This window comes from Trachurus japonicus, chromosome 11 (genome assembly GCF_045865225.1).
Source record: "Trachurus japonicus isolate A0001 chromosome 11, Traja_1.0".
Classification (NCBI taxonomy): Eukaryota; Metazoa; Chordata; class Actinopteri; order Carangiformes; family Carangidae; genus Trachurus; species Trachurus japonicus.
This window is the reverse complement of record NC_140917.1, coordinates 31,937,707-31,957,075: the sequence shown is the minus strand read 5'-3', so window position 1 is coordinate 31,957,075 and position 19,369 is coordinate 31,937,707. Positions and strand designations below refer to the sequence as shown.

Below are 19,369 nucleotides of genomic sequence, written 5' to 3'. Positions count from 1 at the left end.
CAGTGATGTTGGGTGAATAAAGCTTTCAGACAAACCATTCAAGCTGAACATTTGTCTGAACCAAACAAAGACACTGCAGGTCTGAAAGCTGTTTGGCTCAAGGAAAATTAAGATCATTTGTCTACAAGTATACGTATATACCCAATTTAATCAAAAGCTATTCAAAAGGAAGCAAATTACTATTCATTACTCAGGTGGTACATGCTTTGAGTAGGAAGACATTTTTTGTTGGTAAAAAATGTAAAAGTTCAGCTTGAACTGGTGACTGAACAATAAGTTGAGCATTCAGTGCAAGGCCTCACCGGAGATGTTGGTGGTGATCTCTGTGAGCGCCGTCTGGCCAAACCCCTTGGCGGTCCGGGCTCGGACCGACACCAGGTAGGTGGTTCCGGGATGCAGGCCAGAGAACATGTGGTAGGTCTCGTTCCTCAGTTTGGACACTGTGCGGCGAGGGCCCGGCACGTTGATGCCCGGGTCTGATGACTCGATACTCTGGTAGCTGATCTGGGAACGAGGAAGAGATGGAACTTGATTAAATAAAAAAGTTTACAGCCATGGCGGTAGCTGTATAAGGATGTACTCAGGTCCAATTATACTAAGAGGTACATTGTTTGTTATTGTATCTGCATGCTAATCACTTAATAATAGAATGTCCAGCTAAGGCTGATGGGAATGTCATAGGTATTTGCAGGTATTTTGATGGTGTTGATTATTTAAAATAATGACCAAAACAATCACAATTCATTATTAGGAGTATCAGTGTTAAATCTCATCCACTGTCAATACAGTTGGACAAAAAGAAACAAAGAAAACCAACATTGGTAGAATTTATCACAGATGAACCATAAACGCCTGTACACATCAATCTAGCAGATGTTGGAATATTTCCCAGCTGTTGGTGCAGAGGAAACTGTCAGGATTAAGGCGCTAAGAACGCAATGGACAGGGTCGGTTTGGTTCAAGAACTTATTCAACTACATATGAAAAAACACAAAGTCTTACAGGGAACATATTATGGAAAATATCACTTTTTGAAGGCTCTTTAGGCTCTTCCGAACCCCAAAATGTGAGTTTTCAATTTTGCATAACCCCACCCCTACCTGGTACTAGTAGAAGGGGCGGGGCAAGCAGTGGTTAATTTGCATTTAAAGGGACAGGCACTGAAAGCAGCCGTTCTGAACAGGGCTATTTTGAGAGGATGAAAAGAGCTGTGATGTTTGATCCTTGAGGTATTTTGACCAAAGCATGTCACAGACATGTCTTTAAGACACCTGGGAACTATTTAAATTTGTGGAAAGGGGGCATAATATATCTCCTTTAAAGAGGTGAGGCAAGTTCAGTTACAGGAAACAAACAAAAAAAATAAACATCCAAAATCTAAAAACCAAGACACAAGCCCTGTAATATAAAAAGATGCCAGAAACACGAGGAACTCAAATGGAAACAAACAAAATACAATCTAGTAAAAGTCCAAAGGAAGAATCTCTTCAGACCACATCATGACAGAACCACTTGAGCGTCACCAGAGCTGATAGGAGTCATCATCTGGCGACCATGAACAGAATCAGGATTGAAAATAAAATATTTGTTCAGATATCAGTCTCTAGACCAAGCATGGGAAATAAGGCACATGGGCATTACACGGCCCTTAGCCTTCTTAATCCAGTCTGTCAAATATTGGTACGAAATTCGCCAAATTATAACAAAGACTGCAAAATTCGATGCACTGGCAAAACCGTTTGACCAACAACACTGTTCCCGCTGAAACTGGATGGACGTTTTCTTTTACTGGCTTTTACATGTCATTTATATTAGTTCACACAAACACTTTCCATCCATCTGATACTGGCACCATCCTGTCCGTCAAATTTTAAAACTCACTGTGGGCCCTGAGCAATAACGTCTGCCCAGTGCCCACCCCAGACCTAGACTGAAGTGGTGGACCAACTACCTCATAGACCATCATAACCATCCCTACAGCCACAACGACCCCCCATCAGCTTTCAAGTTTATAGAAACCATCAAACTTTCAAGTTAGATCTATGACTTTCACTCAGCAAATGTTCAAATCCACCCACTGTAAGTACTGTATTCTCCAGTATACTACTCTTCTGAGTCCTGAACTAATCTCGCTGCATGTCTGCAGAGTGGATACTGTATCTGCAATTTGATTCACACAGCATGCAGCTAACTATCGACACAGCTTGGAAGATTGAATTTCGCTGGCATTTTATTTGAAACTCTCTCATGAGAAGCACCCCTCTATTAATCTTCGGACTCCTGCAAAAAGATGTCACCTCTCTGCTCAGATCTAATAAATCTCATGCAGCAGTTAGCCGCTGATAATCAGACTCCGTGTCAGACTCTTCCCCTACAGCACTGTCGGCCTGATTTTACACAGTTTCCTGGATTAGATGATGAAGCAGAAAAAGACAACAGGTACTGAAGATGACAGGTATGAATGAGAACCGGATCACAGTGCGGTCACTAATTGAAAAATGTGTCCAGGTCTGTAAATCGACATTCGTAAAACTGTGGAAATCAACCAAGCTGGTTATAAAATTGTCCATTCTTCATTCTTGTGCCATGTCCTCAGATGATTTCATTTCACCATTTTACTTTCGGGGTTAGCATGGTGTCAGGCTTCAGGCCCCCTTCTTTTATAATCTACATTTCAGTGATATAACTCCTTTTTCTGCCTCTCCTAACAGGTTTGTATTTTTTACAGGTGAGCCCCACACATCTCTGCATTAGTAAAATGTCCTCTTGTGAGTCTACGAGATACAAGTTATTAATTGCCACATGAATCAACTTTGTAATAGATTGTAGGAAAATCTTTGTCTTTTTTTTATAAAATGCCAAGTGATCAATAATTGCTAGGCAGTCTGGTCTGCACGTCCTTTATGGGTGAGTGAGTGCACCCAGACCCTCCGTTACACATGCACATTCATATCAGTCTTTCCAGGAAATAGAAATGCCACATAGCCAAATGTGTTAGTACAAGTTATGCGGATGATCCAATTACAGTTGTATTTTATCGTTTAGGTATTATAGTCAATATACTGTATTGGGGATTTTCTTTCATAAAAAGTTTGGATTTATAATGCAAGAAAAAATATATATATATTTTTTGCAATGCTATTTAAAGTACAATTCTTTCTTTGTTAAAAAAAAGAAAAAAAAAGAAAAAGGGAATTTTCTTTTCGATCAAATACAATTAGAGAACTAAAACTTGTTGTGGAGCTGAAAAGCTACGAGACAGAAAAATGTTGATTAAATGCTTGACAATCACTGGATGCCAGTTTGTTTTTTTGATTCTAAGTTTTACGGCACAAGGCATACACATGAGCTCTGAATGTTTCAATGAATCCCCAGGCTTTGCGAACCGGCTTCACAAAACGTACATCAATGAGAAAGAAAGAAAAAAAAAAAACACTAAATCGACTGGAGGGAAACAGAAGAAAGAAGGAGTTTCTAGTGCTGAGTTCAGTCAGAGGCTGAGCTGTCACACACACACACACTTTTGGGTGCACGTTCCATACGTCAAGGTTGTAGTAATATGGTATAGCTATATATGGTATAAGCTATACAGTAGCTTAACAATGCAGCTCATGTCTGTTCTGTTTGCCCATTGGTTCAGCGGGGAAATGTGTGTGAACAGCATAAGGTTATTGACAAAGGACAAAGTGTGTGGTGCTGCAGCTCAGCTTTACTGACTGGGTGACTGGACATTAGCAGCCACAGGTGCTGCTATGAGGGACTGATTTTTAACACAGCTGGATGAGTTGGAGGATGGACAGTCCTCTCAAGACAGCAATGATCATGCAGGTTTCCTCAGCGGTCAGGATTCTTCTGATTTGATTCTTTTGTCTTTGCGGTCACAAACACAGCATACAAACAGATGCAAACTAACAGGGTATCTCTGCTGCCTTCAAGAAGTTCCATCTCAAAATAATACACCAGTTGTATCCCTGGTTCCCAGACCTTTAGCAGTGTATGAAGAAGTGGAGTGATACAGTGCATCACATAGTCTGCCTACACCGAGGAATTGGGTTGGTTAGTTCCAGGTACTGTAAACTGCTTTTCTATTTCGGACCAGTTGATGCACCGTAAACAATGTGTACATGGGGTACACTTACATTGGTTTATTACTTTGAAATGGGCCTTCTTATGCAGCAGAAATACGCTGTTATATGTATACACGTATTCACACCAGGAAAGTCTGATAGTTCACTTGCTTTGGTGTGGACCACTTTTTTTTTGTGAAGTTTGTCTTTACATTGCATTTTTTTGTGTCCCACAGTCGCTCAATCATTGGATACAAGGATCTTGCATAAAAAATACACAATGAAGGTCATGCATGTGTTTCTCACTGCCCTTTTAATTTGGCAACAGTGCCAACTACTGACATATATAATTAACTACCTTACATACAATAATAATAGTATATATTCATATTCATAGTATATATTCCGTTCATCGCCTGTGTCTCTGTCCAGCACTGTGCGCTGGTATGGCTAACTGGGGGAGAGCAGAGCGCTGTCCACTGCAGATTGTATACTATACTCAAACCTGTGTGTTTATTTATCTCATGATTTGCCATTCAGTTTTCCTCAGATATCCATTCATATCAGACAAGACATTCAAATGACTTCCACTTTCCCTTTTGTTGAACTTCATACAATCAACGCACTTTAAAACACAGAGGACCATCCTTATGAAACAATCTACCTACATCACTACACTGGCTTTATTCAAAAAACAACTGAAAAAAGAATTATTTAGTTAAGATTTGTAACACTTCTGGATCTGTCAATTTGTACCTTTATTTTTTTATGTAAATTGTTTGTTTGTTTGTTTGTTTGTTTGTTTGTTTGTTTGTTTCATTAATTCAGTATCTTTCATTTTTCTGTTTCTATTTTTTTATATTATGAATTTCTGTATTATCTTCTTACTTTGAAGACCACCGCTGTTGTTGGTTTTTACATAGGGGAGGTATTTTTATAAGCCTTTTTTGGCTTCCACCTCTCCTGCATAATGTTTAATTTTACTATTTTCATTGTTTATGCAGGACATAATAATGTGCAAATAATAATAATACTTAGGGGACATTTGTACCTAATACAACCCCACTTAAAAACAAAAGACTGTTTAAAAAAACAAAAAAAGATCCCTTTGAGGTTGGGTTCACAAGTGCAGTCGTATCAAACAACCAAATGTTATCTGATTGTCTGGGATTAGATCTCAATAATCCTGTCCTAATTGCCCACTGGTGGACATTCAGGGCAGTAGCAGAGTTGGTAGCTGTAGTGAGGTTACAGCAACATTCAACTCTCTAGTTTCTCACTTTCTTGTGAATGGGGACTACTTTCTCCCACAATCAGACGACCTGAGTGGGTCTTCATGTGTACTTAAAGAAAAGAAGCCATGCGGTCTACGGTTAGGGCCCTTCAATAATTAATTTGAAACATTTAAAGTTTCCCCCTCGTGAAAGTATCTCCTAGGCAAATAAGTAATTAGAATGGTTGTCCCCCATGTAATTACAGCCTGAAGTCTGTGCCTCGGCTTCATTACCATATGAACATGTACAGTAAATCCCATGAAGTGTGAAAAGTGGGTCCTCCCCACTCTTGTGGCTTTGGCTCATGTGTTTTTACCAGCATTTGGGCAAAGAAACAGGAAATAAACAAGCCTGGGGAGGAATCAAAGAGGAGCAGTGTGGCGTTTAAAGCCTGCAGAGGAGACTTCTCCCTGATTTGAGTCATTATAGTGAAGGAGGATGAATAAAATAGATATTGGCAAGGGGAAAATAACATCCTACACCTGGAGAGGATTAGCGTGTGATGCAAAGGCAGCGGTATGGTTTGGATTGTAGGTTTCTTGCGTGACTAACAAGGTATCCTACCTCGTACTGCGTGATGAGACCGTTGGGTTCGATGGGCTCCTCCCACTTGAGGAAGATCATGTCATCCAACGGGGTGAAGGTCAGGGACTCCGGAGCGATGCCTCCAGGAACTACAGCAGGAGGAGGGGGAAAAGAAAAACAACCTTCTCTGAAACAAACACTCAGCTTGCGGGTCTGGAGTTAATGGACTCTTGTGCAGGCATGCCAGGGGGTAAAAACACCTTTGACAGAACGAAAAAAGCACAGGAGGCCAGGGAGGGGGACGGAAGAGGAGGAGGAAAACGAAAGCAGCAGAAAGACATAGGGCTGAAGGCAGGTGATGAAAGGAAAAGCGTGGACCGGCTTGCTCTCAGCCCTCAGGATGAATTGAGATTCTGCCTTCTACTGTCTGATAATAGAGCACCGTGTCTCGCGGGATGACAGTCGATTTTTCTTCCTTAGCACTTTACTGACAAAGAAACGGCGGAGTAATCCAACCTGTGACCTGCCAGAGTAATTCTCTGCATTTTCACCTTAATAAGATGCATCTGCTTAAAGGAATGCAGAGCGCAGTTTTTGAGTGTTTGAAATGTTCTGAAAAAATGAATAAAGGTCCCTCCCTATTGAATCACTGCATTAACAGTTGGTAGTATTAGCACAGTCACAAGATGGGAATAAAAAAGCTCTAATATAAGAGAGCCATAATGAAATGTAACTATATCTGTGATGGTTTTGTGCAGGGAAGTAGAAAACATTTCTTTGTTTGTTTCAATAGAACAGGGTTTGAAGTATAACTGCTTTCTTTGTTTCAACTGTACATGATCGACTGAAGCTGGGAGAGATCATGAGAAACTGTGGATTAAAAAAAAAGAACACCTCACCGGAAATAATTACATAATAAACAGTTCAATCTATATTGAGCAAATCATATTTCTATTGTAAAGCAGGAACATTGAGGAGAGGCGTGTCTAGGGGTGGGCTGGGGTGGTTATTGCCCGCCCAGAGGAATCATCTAACCATCCAATTAAAACTTTCCAATTAAAAAATCACTGCTTTCCTATTGGCCATTTTAAAAGTGTGGGTTGAACCTCCTTTTTCTTCTTTACACATGCGGTGCAGTCACAGTTCAGTGAATTGCAAGACCTGTTTGTAGCTAGCTGCTCTCAACAATCCAATTAAAACTGTCCATACCTTTGATTCTTGTTCAGTCTTTTCTCTGTTGTGTTAATCTTGTATAGTTTCACAGTTGAGTTTGCACATTTTCTTCAAAGACCTCCCCCAACATTTTTGTTGTCGCCTATACCCAAAGGTGACGTGCTAGTAGGAAAAGGTTGATGTTTTACATAATGCACAGTGTTCCTTCTCTGTTCAAGAAGCATAGTGTGTTATTATTAAATGCTCACTTAACTGAAGGAGCTACATGATTTGAGTGTTACAAATGAAAATGTTCTGTTCTCAAAACGAGTACCTACTTCATCTATTTAGCTTTGTGCTGGACAGTTAAACAAAGACCACTGACAATTTACTATTATTTATTCCCCTTTGCCTACACACCTACACTACCCATAATGCAACTTGACTGCAGACAGTCCGAGACCCTCAGGTGTGTCATGCCAGTAACAGCTAACATAGAGGACGTGGTCCGCGATGATGCGTTTATCGGCCGCATTTCAAAGAGCCTTTCTAAATGGAGCAGCTTTGTCACTGCGTTGTGATGTAATCAGCTCATGTTGCCAACGCCACATTAAAAAATTATGGTTTGTAAAATCCCCATATAATCTAATTGGTTCCAGTGTAAATAACAATTAAAGTATGACACAATTACATGAATATACTCTATATTATAATTATCATTATTATATAACACTCCACAGTGATATGTATTCCATATACTGTTGTAGTAAATGATTAATCTCACACATCAAAGTTCTCTTCCAGATATTTTTTTTTTCCTTTTCACAAGCTGCCTGCTCGTGTTTCTCGCCTTGTCAGACCTTCTTTTCGATGACGTTCCTCTCTTTCTGGATTTTGCGTTACTGGATTGCTGAATGCTTTATACTTCAGAGAGGACAACACCTAACTACTTTGACCTGTCTCTTTGTATCAGAGGCTGGAGTTATGGTGCTCTAGACAAAAAACAAAAACAAAAAAACCTGCTGCATCCGTGAATCCCTGACAGCCACGGTGCAGCAGCAGAGACACTGCGTAAGCAAAGTGCTCCGCCGGCGTTTGATTGCTGAGCCCAACAGGAAGCAGGCAGGAGGAACTGTCACCGGCTGCGGCTCGATTACTGTGGTTGTGGACGTCATGGCGACTCTCTGAGAGACGGGGGGACTGGTGACTGTCAGGTTGTCAGAGCAGCACTCAGAGGTTCAAAAGTAAAAAAAAAAAAAAAAAAAAAAAGAAAACTTTCCTTTGGTGCTGACATTCAAACTATTATGTAAAGTCATAGGGAAACAAGCCGGCTTGTTTTTTTTTTCTTTTTGACATAAACATTTTAACTTGTCACCTCCTGACCAGTCAAATCTAATAAATGAAATTAAAACCCCACGCCACAATCTGTATGTTATTTCCATTTATGTAAATGCATTTCCTCCTGCCCACAAGACAGCAATGTGTAGGTGTAGATAATTAAGCGCACTGTCTGTTTCTCTCTGTATCTCCTCCACTGCTTGTTATTTTCGAGTGTTGCTGTAAAATTGAAAGCAAAGCAATGTGGCAGGTTTTTTCTTTTTTTTTTTTAAGCAGAAACCGAAATGCATTTTGAAGATGCAATAACAAATCCTGCCAGTTTCATATCATAGCTGACGTTCCTGCCCGGTCAAGACTATCCCTCAGTGGCTTTCAATTACATTGAAAAGTCTTGCTTATTCTACATAACAATAAAGTGTTTGACCTTCTGTACTTCCACTCTCGGGGAATTTGCATTAGAATGTGCCTAATCTGCTGATGTACACAGGAAAATATTAATACAACGATAAGCAAAATCATTCTGCCATTTTTGCTAGCGGCCACGGCCCGAGCTGATTATTGTTCCACTGGTCTCCATTTAAAAGGCTGATCTTCCATTTAGTTATGCTGATCCAGCTTATTTTGTAAGTCAATATTTGTGTGTTTTTTTCCCCCCCGCTGCTAGTGGATGACTAAAGGCATGGATTTGTGTAAGCAGTACGCAATAATTATCTGAGCATAAAAGTGTGTGCATAGACAACTAGGAATTCAAGAAGTTCTGAAGCCTGAGCTGAGTAACTATGACAATACACAGCTTCAGTGAGTGCATACATAAAAACAACCTGTTCTACATAATGATGCTGCTAGAAGTAAATAAAAAAAATGCATGTTTTGTGTCAGCAAACCCTTGCATCTTTTCATCCTGGGTAAAACGAAATGCCCACTCACTGTCTTCCTCCGTCTGGAAGGTGACCTCCCTGCTCTCCTTCTTCCCTTCGGGGTTGGCCAGCGCCAGCCGGACGTGGACCGAGCGGAAGGGCGGCAGGTCCCTCAGCGTGAAGTGAGACGTGTTGCGTTCCACGGACAGGCACTCTCTGACGGTGGCGTTGTTCCCTCCGCTGCCCCCCGTGGGCATGGAGTAGCGGTAGCACAGGGACAGGGAGTAGGTGTGGCAGCGGGTGAGGTTGTAGCCCAGCGGCTCCCACTGGAGGGCCAGCAGTCGTGGCTGGATCTCTGTAGCTGTCAGACCCCGCAAGGCACGCATGGGCTCTAGGAGAGCAGAGAGAGCAGAGGTGATTCAGTCAGTGCAATGCAAACAGAGAACTCTGTTGTTTACCAGCTTCTGTAACGGATACCGAAGGGATCAGAGAGGAGGAGGAAGCTCACTGAGAGCATTTTGTTCCTCAGCTCATGTACAATAGAGCAAGAGCCATACTATAAACCAAAGCTACAGGCACAGAAAGTAAAACTCAGTATAACTCTATAGAAAAGGGAAGATTTCTCAGAATAAATACATTTAAGATATGACCCATCTGCCAATGTGAATTCAAACTTTATCTTTTAAATATTCATGTAGAGGAAGAGGTAAGTAGAGGAGAGTTCTAAAATGATGTGATGTGTTTTAATATAACCCCGCTGGTTAAAGGGATAGTTCAACATTTTGAAAAAATCGCCTATTGCCATAATCCCTAGTCTTAGGAGTAGGTTCATTATCTTTAATTGTCGGTGCATGTTGTTTTGAGACCAGTGGGGCAGAGACGTGAGCTGCTCAGTGAATACAATGGAGGAAAACAGTACTTTAGCCTTTCCCTTAAAACTCATCAAATACACAATCCAACAACTCCAGACACAGTTGTGTCTGGAATGTAGTTCCGGCTATGCATTTGACTTGAAAACAACTCTGTCTCATAACGTTCCATTATTATTTCATACCGTGGTGAATGTGCAGGTCACAACTTGTCCATAAAAGTGCTTTGTAGTTGTTGGTTTGTGAGTTGATGAGTTTGATGAGTTTGATGAGGAAAAGGTGAAAATAACATTCACCTCTATTGCGTTAGCTGAGCAGCTTGCGTCTCTGCCCCGCGGATCTAAAAACAGCTTGAACCGACAATTAAAGGTAATGAACCTATACTGCTGACTATAGGGATTATGAAAATGTTGAACTATCCCTTTAATTAAACTTAGTTATAACACATTGTACACACTTTCAGATGGAAACCATGAGATGTGGTCAAAACTGAGTAAAATCAGAAGCTGTGAAGCAGCGTTAAGATTATTTAGTCAAACAGATCTGTCATCAGATAAAGGTAGTGTTGACTGGACAGTGTTCCTCAACTCTACCTAGAGTCAGTTGGTTTCAACCTTTTATCTGTTCGCTTCTGTCCTCCACTCTGTGCTCACTCTTTCAGTTTTTCGATACGGATGAATTCCCAATAAAGCTGTTCTCAGTGACATGTTGTTCTGTTTCTGTTGTCAGACAATGGAACGTGTGTGAAATACTGACTGAAACACAAAGGCTACACATTAACCAACAGCTGCTCCACCCAATCAAAATGCTGGTTTTATAACTGTGATGTCATCGGATAAACTCATCACAGACAAAGGTTAAAGAAAAGACACTGCTCTGACTTTGGCTGTCTGTACTTAAAGTTAGTAGGTGGTTCAGGTCCCTGTCAGCTGCTGTGTAGTCGGCTTAGAAAGGAATGCCTGACATTGTGCTTGTGCAGCAATACCGGTGACTGTCAACACTGCAAATAAATTAAACTCTACGAGTTCATGTACAAATTACAATAACTAGTTTTTCTTATGTATAAGACAAGGGGTTTTCCTGACATGTTTCGAAAAGCCAGCTATGGCTAAAATTTGCCAGAGAAGACACAAGATGTGTTGCTAGGTGCTTTTCTGCAGCAGATCTGAAAAACCTAGCAACAACACAATAAATGTGCAACAATGCTCGTTTGTGCTGCATCGTTTTTACGACCAATTACCTTTGGAGAAACTCCAAGAGTCGGGCAACCAATGTGTAAAACCTCATCACTCAGTCAGCCAGTCAGTGGCATTTGCATTAAAAGGTTTGCGGTCCAGCCCAAATGCTCATCTTCTCCATTCCTATTCTCATCCATAGCCAGTAGTTGATTAGGGAGTTGTTTACCAAGATCAAGGTGGGGTGATCTTCACAAGTTAAATAGAGCATCAGATTGATGGGTGGATTACTGCATAGTAGGCTGCAAGAACCACACTGCTCAACAGAGATTTACCCATTGATTTACAATCTAAACATGTATGGTCAAGACTATAAGCTCACAGATGGAAGTGGTCAAAACAAAGCATCCTTTTGAATGCATCACATCCTCATCCTCCTGAGAGGGAGCCTGACCGTACGCATTTCCCCACATCGAAATGTATCCTTGAGCAGAGCCACTGTTCCTTCACAATGAACAGACTGTTAAGATGCTCAGGACTTGTAGTCGGGATTCTTCCCTGTGGAAGTGATCTGGGCACATCCGGACAAGAAGCACGGTGGAGGAATTTCATCACGTATCCCATCCAGTACGAGATTGCCTAGAGATCTCCCATTGGGAGTGGCGAGCCAGATGTCAGGCTAGACTTCGCTGTCACGTCCACACGGACATTGATAAGCAACAGAAAATGGGTAGATGGAGAAAAAAAACACAAGCAGTGTGTGTATCTGGTAAGAGGGGGATGGGTTGCTGTTTTCTCTTGCTGCACAATTTGGTAGTTCATGCTTACAAGACAAGCTTTTTTTTATTTATTTATTTATTTTTTTACCTAAATAATCCTACTTAGTGCAGCCTAAGATAGGGATACTGATGAGGAAAAATTAAACAGCAACAGTTGCAACTTTGAGGTTAGGAAGGGGTGAGACAATGAAAACAATCAAACTGCTAAAAGAAGACACATACACTGTAGCAGTGACGGCTGTATCAATGGGCTAGCAGGGCTAAGCCCTCCCTGCATTACACAACAACAGATGAGAAAAAAAAAAATCTAAATAACATACAGTACAAAAGATTGTTATAAGTCTGAGTGAGATCGGAAGTGGCGACAGTATTAAATAGTTTCAAGAAAAACACAGGATATCTCTAAATGGGCTAATTTTATGCAGCCCGAGCTCACCGAGTCTGCTCTCATTCATTTTCCGACTGTGGATGATTGACAGGTGCCATGTCCCGCCCTCGCCATTTGCCGACCGCTTGGGCTTAGTCTGGGGCCGTTGACTCGCTGTTTCGGTAAGGAACTGGGTCCGGGGCGAGAGACAGGCCTTTCCGTCGACATCAAAAAAGCACCAAACAGAAATCAAAAAGCACCAAGCTAACAGGTGAAACTTTTAATTTAAGGAATATAATTTACAAGAAAGCCCCCAAGCCATTTTGCTTTTATTGTATTACAAGTTAATGTCTATTTTATAAGTTTTATGTTGGTGAACACTTTTACTTTGGTGAATTTGGTGATTTCCGGATTTTTTTTGGGGGGGGATTAGGCCCAGTTAGTTGCTAATACGATGTAACTTTGTGTTAACCATTTAATGGGTATAATTTATTTATTAGCCCACCCAACTAATTTCACCACCAGCCGCCACTGCACTGTAGTACTGCCTTCTCTCTTGAGGGTCAGTAGGAGACCGCTGCACAGCTCTGGCAATGAATCATACATGAACAGAAGGTGCCTAATTACTGCTGTCACGTGTGAATGTTGTGATTGCAGATGCCCATGTCCCTGTCATGCAAAATGTCCAGTTTCACACCAGGGGGGGTTATTTCTGTCCCTGGCCTGGATTTGCTGCTGAGACATCAGATAAACCCACGAGGAGGGCGACGCTGGACTGGCAGCGCAGACCTGCAGACTGCTGGAATGGCTGGATGGCCCCGCTGCATCACTAAACATAGATCAGAGCTGCTACCAGAATTAATGAAGCAATGTCATGGAGGAGACATCAGTTCTGAGGGGACAGAGGTGCGACACAGAGGGAAATGTCTTTTAGCGTCCTTGCTGATTTGAAAGATGTTTGCTCTCCCAGGCAGGGTTTGGCTGATTTGTGATTTCGCAGCTGGTGCTAATAGAAGATAAAACTTTCCCAGGGAACAGGATCCATCAATCAAGCAGTAAAAATGGAACTTAAAAAAAAACTGCATCATTACTTCCCTGTCAAACATGCACTAGGATAGGTGTCTCAGTGTCTGGTTTCCTTATGAGCAGCAGGTAAGAGCTCAGGTGGCGTCCAACTTCAACTGGGTCCATTGACACAGCCAGCGTGGTAAAGGAGATCCACAAACACCTCAACTTCCTGAGGAAACCCAAGGCTGCTGGATTGGGTCTTCCAGTCCAGGATCACCAAAACAGATCACTGGGTCTAGTTTTAAATCCATCTGTGTAATTTAAAGTGCCTTGCAAAAGCATTCATATACTTCTTGAACTTTTCCACATTTTGTCACATTGCAACCACAAACTTAATGTCTTTATTGGGATTGAATGTGATAGACTAACACAAAGTAGTGCATAATTGTTAAGAGGAAAGAAAATGGTTCATGGTGTTAAAGATCTTTTGCAAAGACAAAAGACAAAAATTAAACTTTTTGGCCTACACGCAAAAATGCGATGTGTGGCACTTGACTTGACTAATGCTGCACTTGAGCATGAACACAGCAGCAAAAGACTTGAGACTGGGACGGAGGTTCACCTTCCAGGAGGTCAACCAACCTAAACACACAGCCAGAGCTACAATGGACTGGTTTACATCAAAGCATAGCGTCCCAGTCAAAGTCCTACAGACATAAATCCTACTGAGAATCTGTGGCAAGACTTGAAAACTGCCGTTCACAGACGCTCACCATCCAATCTGACTGAACTGGAGCTATTTTGCAAAGAATAATGGGCAAAGACTGCAGTCTGTAGATGTGAAAAGCTGGTAGAGACATACTCCAAAAGACTTGCAGCTGTAACTGCCACACTTTTCTGACTTTCATTTGTAAAAGACTCTTGCACACAATGTACTGTACTATCGTTTTCCTTCCACTTCACAATTATGCACTACTTTGTGTTGGTTTGTCACATAAAATTCCAATAAAATACATTTAAGTTTGTGGTTGTAACATGACAAAATGTGGACAATTTCAAATACTTTTGTGAGGCAGGATCGGGCCTCCAGGATTATGAGCGACCCCAAACAACCTTCATGGACTGTTAGCCATTAGCTTTTGGATTTTTTATTACATGTCTATTTTTCTATTTCTATTTATTTAGTTTCTCCGGGCCTCAAGTTCAAATTCTGTTCTTTCATGTCTCCATGTCGGAATGACAATAAAGTACCTTGAAACCTTAACAGTCTAATCCAGATGAAACCAGGTCCGTCACTGGAGGATCACTAACCGAATGTTCAGTTTCTGCTCCAGATGCCATTACTCATCATTACAGCAGCGCTGCAGCCGGCTCTGTCCTGCCCTCTCCACCCTGCAGTCCTCTACCAGTCCTGCCCCAAACTGACATTCAGCTTGATTAGCCTAATCAAAGGGGATAAGCCAGAGGCACGGGGAGTGAAGGAGGGATGTGGAAGCTGGACAAGAGATGAGTAGAGGAAGAGGGGGAGAAGAAAAAATGAATGAGGGAGACTCCCTGTGGCTCTCCACATTTCATCTCATCCTCCACATCTTTAACAGCTGCCTCAGTGAGCTGCCACTGAGGCCTGTCCCTCCTGCCAGGAGCAATGTTGGAATCATGACGGACTATCAGTGCACACCCTCACGCTCACCACTGAAGCCACACCAGCTTTGCACTGCTGGAACTTCTGTTGTAGAGTTAGTTCCTGCAGGTTTTAAACACACCACCGGTCAGAAGTTTTATAACAGCCTGATTATATGATGCAGTTTAAAGCAACTCCAAAGAACTTTTAACTGGATATGCAAAAGTCTCTCATTTCTGCTGACGTCTCTGTTTGACCTACAACAGCAAATGAGGCCATCAGTGGGAAGATGAGCTATTTCTTAATAGTGTAACTCTATACCTTCGGGAGGCAGTGGACGGACAAAACGATTTACTGCACTCAGACCGGAGGATACAGCACGGGCGAGCCAGATAAGCGTCTTTAGGACAATACGCACCAGAGCTTAGGGGAAAGGCATGTCTTCATTCTGGCAAAACACTACCGCTTTTGTCCACAGGGGTCGCCAAAACCAACACAAAATTAAAGTTCTTTGCACAGTAGTTGTTTTAACAAAGAAATCATGGAATCAATTTATGAACCAAAATGTATTCTAAACTTTTGACTCATCAACGTAGCCACCTTTGGCAGATATAACAGCTGAACACACTCGTGGCACTCCTTCTACAATGGAAATCAAAAGTTCTTCCCAACTCTGTCTCAGAAGTTTCCATCGATGTGCAGCTGCTTTGCTTTCCCTCTTCTGTCCAGTTCATCCCAAAGCAGCTGGATGGGGGCTGTGCTGGCCACTCAATGTTCTGAAGCTTTACCATCTTGTTCCTAAAGTAATTCTGGCATAGTTTGGACTTGTTCTGGGTCATTATCTTCTCTCTCTCTGGCCCACTAGGCTCATACCAGAGGGTCCTGCATGGCGCTGCTGCATGCTGTGGTAGCCATTTTGGTTCAGGGTACCTTTAACTCTGTACAAGTCACTGACCCTGGATCCAGCAGAACAGCCCCTGACCCATCCTCCATGTTTGACAGATTATGTCAAATGTCCTTTCACCTACTTGACGGCGTATTGTACAAATACCCTACGTGATAAACCGAAGATTTCAATTTTTGATTCATCAGTCCATAACACATCTTCTAGTCTTCTGTAGTCAATGTGGGATGCCTCTTTTTCTTTTTCTTTTTAGTTTTGGGCGACCTAGCCGTTTTAAAAACCTCTGGCAGTTCACCACTTACCAGAAATTCCAAGCTATTCGTTGGACTTGAACTGCTTGAATTTCAATAAAAAACTGGAAAAATTGTGGTGTTGTCAAACTTTTGACCGGAAATCCAACTTTTGAGATTAAAATTGTGTTGAGTCTTGGTAATGCTAGGATGTAATTACCCATATAACTTTACCCATGGAGGTAAATGGCATCTCTTGTGCTTCAGCACTTCCTCTAATAGCGATCGGAACTCTCAGAGTAAATCAGTGGGTCACGTCTGAACAAATGAACTTTGATGGAACACCAGAGCACAGAGCTCACCCTGGTAGTTTAAAGCAGATATCAGTGGAATGTTTTTGTTAATATAAGTCCTAAATAGTCCTATTTTCCGTCAGCAATCACTTACATGAAGTATTTCAGCCTAAACACGAGTCTCTCCGTCACTCTGCTCTGCTGTAACCCGAGGAGAAAATTTTCCTTGTGGGATACAAGTGTTATCCAATGAGGGGAGAGAACGGCATGAAGGGCTGTGTGTGCAGCCAAGGGATGCGCGTGAATGTGGTGACGTAGCACGAGGACCAATTGATGCCTGACAAGGGCGGGGGCTGCTAACTCATGGTGCGTTCAAGGAAACTCGTACTTTGTGTTTTTCCTTCCTGTGAAGTCATACCAGTTCGATCTGGTACGAGTTCACGGGTCGGAAGTTACGAGTGGCCGTTATAGGGAACTTTCACAGACAACAGGACGGTAAAAACACGAGCTACGGGTTACCTGGAACGCTACCAAGTCGTAGTTGTGACTTGAAGCTGTAACTTACGGTTTCAAAAGCCTGCCTTGAACACAGCATTAGCCGAAACGGCCGTGCCGCTGTTATCTGCTTTAATGATCAGTTTGAAACTTTATTTTAGTAAGTACTGTATCTCCACACTTGTGTAATCATTCAGAAATTTCAGTTGCAGACCAAGCATGGGCCAGAAATGACCATTTATCTTTTTTCTTTTTTTTATGTTTTTTTTTTCTCTGCAGAATTTCATTCTTTGACAAAAATTATGCCATCAAAAATAGTTTGCACAGAATGGCTTTCAGGAGGAGGTGGTGCAGGGAGCTTAATGACCATTATACTTTAATGACACATTCACCAAGATCGTACCCACATAGGGAGCCTGAACACCGGAGGAAAAAAAAAAAAAAGGCAAAGGCATATCATCCGTTTAGCATCTGAACCACCCCGGACAATAGCGCCGTGGGAGTTCTATCCTCTGCACTATTGAGTATGAAATGTCACACCCATCCACTGTCCAAAAAGAGGAGTCTTTTCTGCTAAAAGAAATGTCTCCGTGTGACACATTAGGGAGACAAATTCATCCAGAGTTGTGTGTCACCGGGCCTCTGCTGTCTGCTGCTTTCTCCCCAGGGAGAAGGCTTCAGATCAGAGCAATGGGAGTAGACAGGAGGTGGGCGAGTGGAAAGACACTGACGAGAGTGGATCAAAGAGCGTGGCAGGTGACAGGGGCGTCGTGCTGTCTACTCGACGGAGCAGCAGGGTGCCTTTTTTCACCCAGATGTGCAGCACCGTGGCTAAAACCCAGATGACAGGTTTCGGGGGAGAAGAGCCTGCCCTCGGCTTGCACGTCGTTCTTCATGAGAGAACCTTAATGTCACAGCAGCTCTTCAAGTGAACTTGAACAGCCAGGATCAGAGCAGTCTTTAACCCACAGGTGCGGTGCTTCAACTGTTGTTTTTCTCCCACTCTCACACACTCCATGCCTCGCGTCATGTAACCGTGACTGTGGATGAAAGCACGTCTCGGTTCTTCATATGAACTTATGTCTATATTACAGCTACGCCCAGGATGAATAGAGGCCATCACACGCCTTCTGTGCCACCGTGACAACAGACACACCTTTTGTTCTCAGTGGCTATAGGCAAACTACAAGTTGTTAAGTGATGCATCACAACATGTTTGATGCAGCTTCCAGCTGCAGCTCACAGCTCTGCTGAATGTTGGAGTGTCAGAGCAGGAACAGGCTGTGATTTCTGTGTGTGTGTGTGTGTGTGAAGTGCAGGAAGAGCCAGATGGTCTTCGGTTTGTTGTGTTGTGCTGATGCTTTAAGTCTTCTGCTTGTTGTATGAACTAGCTGTGTCACAGTGACTCATCAGAAGTCACATGCATTCTATTTCTATTCTGAAACACTTCCTCTGTTATTTTTATTCCAAGACATTCTCTTACTGGATCATTTGTGAATGAACCATAGAAACGATTCAGTAGTGAAAAGATCAATCAATGATCAATTAGTCATCCAAATTGCTTAATTACCACTCCTACTAATGACAGATGTTTGGCTTTGTCTCTATGTCCTAACCTGTGATGACAGATACTGTTTCTTAAAAATGTGCACAGAGGACTTTTATTTTTTGGCTTTTTTATGCCTTTTATTAGATAGTGCAGTTGAGAGAGACAGGAAATAGGGAGGCAGAAAGAGGGGGAATGAAATGCAGGAAAGGGCCACCCGATGCAGGATTCAAATCGGGGCCGCCTGGAGCGAGGACTGCAGCCTCTAAACATGGGGTGACCGCTCAACCTACTGCGCCACTCGACGCCCCGCACACAGGACTTTTTAATGAAAAAACACAAAAATATTTTGTTATTTGAGTTCCCTGTTTTCATGTTATGGGCTTTTAACACTAATACTGTATGTGTGTGGTTGGACGACGTGGAGAAGCTAAAGTGTCTTTTTCAGTTTGATGTATTCGATGTTCTTAGTAAATGTGTCTTGTAATCCCATATGGGATGGGCCACAGTGGTGGCATGACACGGAAATAAAAAATATTCATTCATTCATTCATATGTACAGTTAAATAAGCTGAGGAGTCGGTATGTAAACGTCTCTGTGGTGCTGTATCAACGCAGTATTTATTTTGGGATGCAGTATTTATGTCATTTCCACATCTGAATTGTGTTAAGTGGCCTGTTTTATCCATCACACTTGCTAATTAGTGTGAATGCTGGAAGCATTCACACTATTGTTATTCAGTTCGGCCATTTTCTTTATACTTATTATTATTCTTACTACTTTCACCCTTTTTCAGACATCTTCTACTCCTTCATACTTTGTGCTATTTCAACCATTCATATATCAAAACGTGTGGCTTTTTCAGGAC

At 42.0% G+C, this 19,369-nt stretch overlaps 1 protein-coding gene across 11 annotated transcripts in view; it reads right to left on the bottom strand.

Moving 5' to 3' along the window:
• ptprua (protein tyrosine phosphatase receptor type Ua) overlaps positions 1-19,369 on the bottom strand; it is a 266,297-nt gene that overhangs the window by 97,502 nt on the left and 149,426 nt on the right. For all 11 annotated transcript variants that reach the window (XM_085792302.1, XM_085792303.1, XM_085792304.1 and 8 more), the window contains 3 exons: positions 9,284-9,604; positions 5,906-6,015; positions 303-504 (listed from right to left, as the gene is read on the bottom strand). In XM_085792302.1, the coding sequence (XP_085648428.1) occupies positions 303-504; positions 5,906-6,015; positions 9,284-9,604 (633 nt within the window). The remainder of the gene's footprint in view (positions 1-302; positions 505-5,905; positions 6,016-9,283; positions 9,605-19,369) is intronic.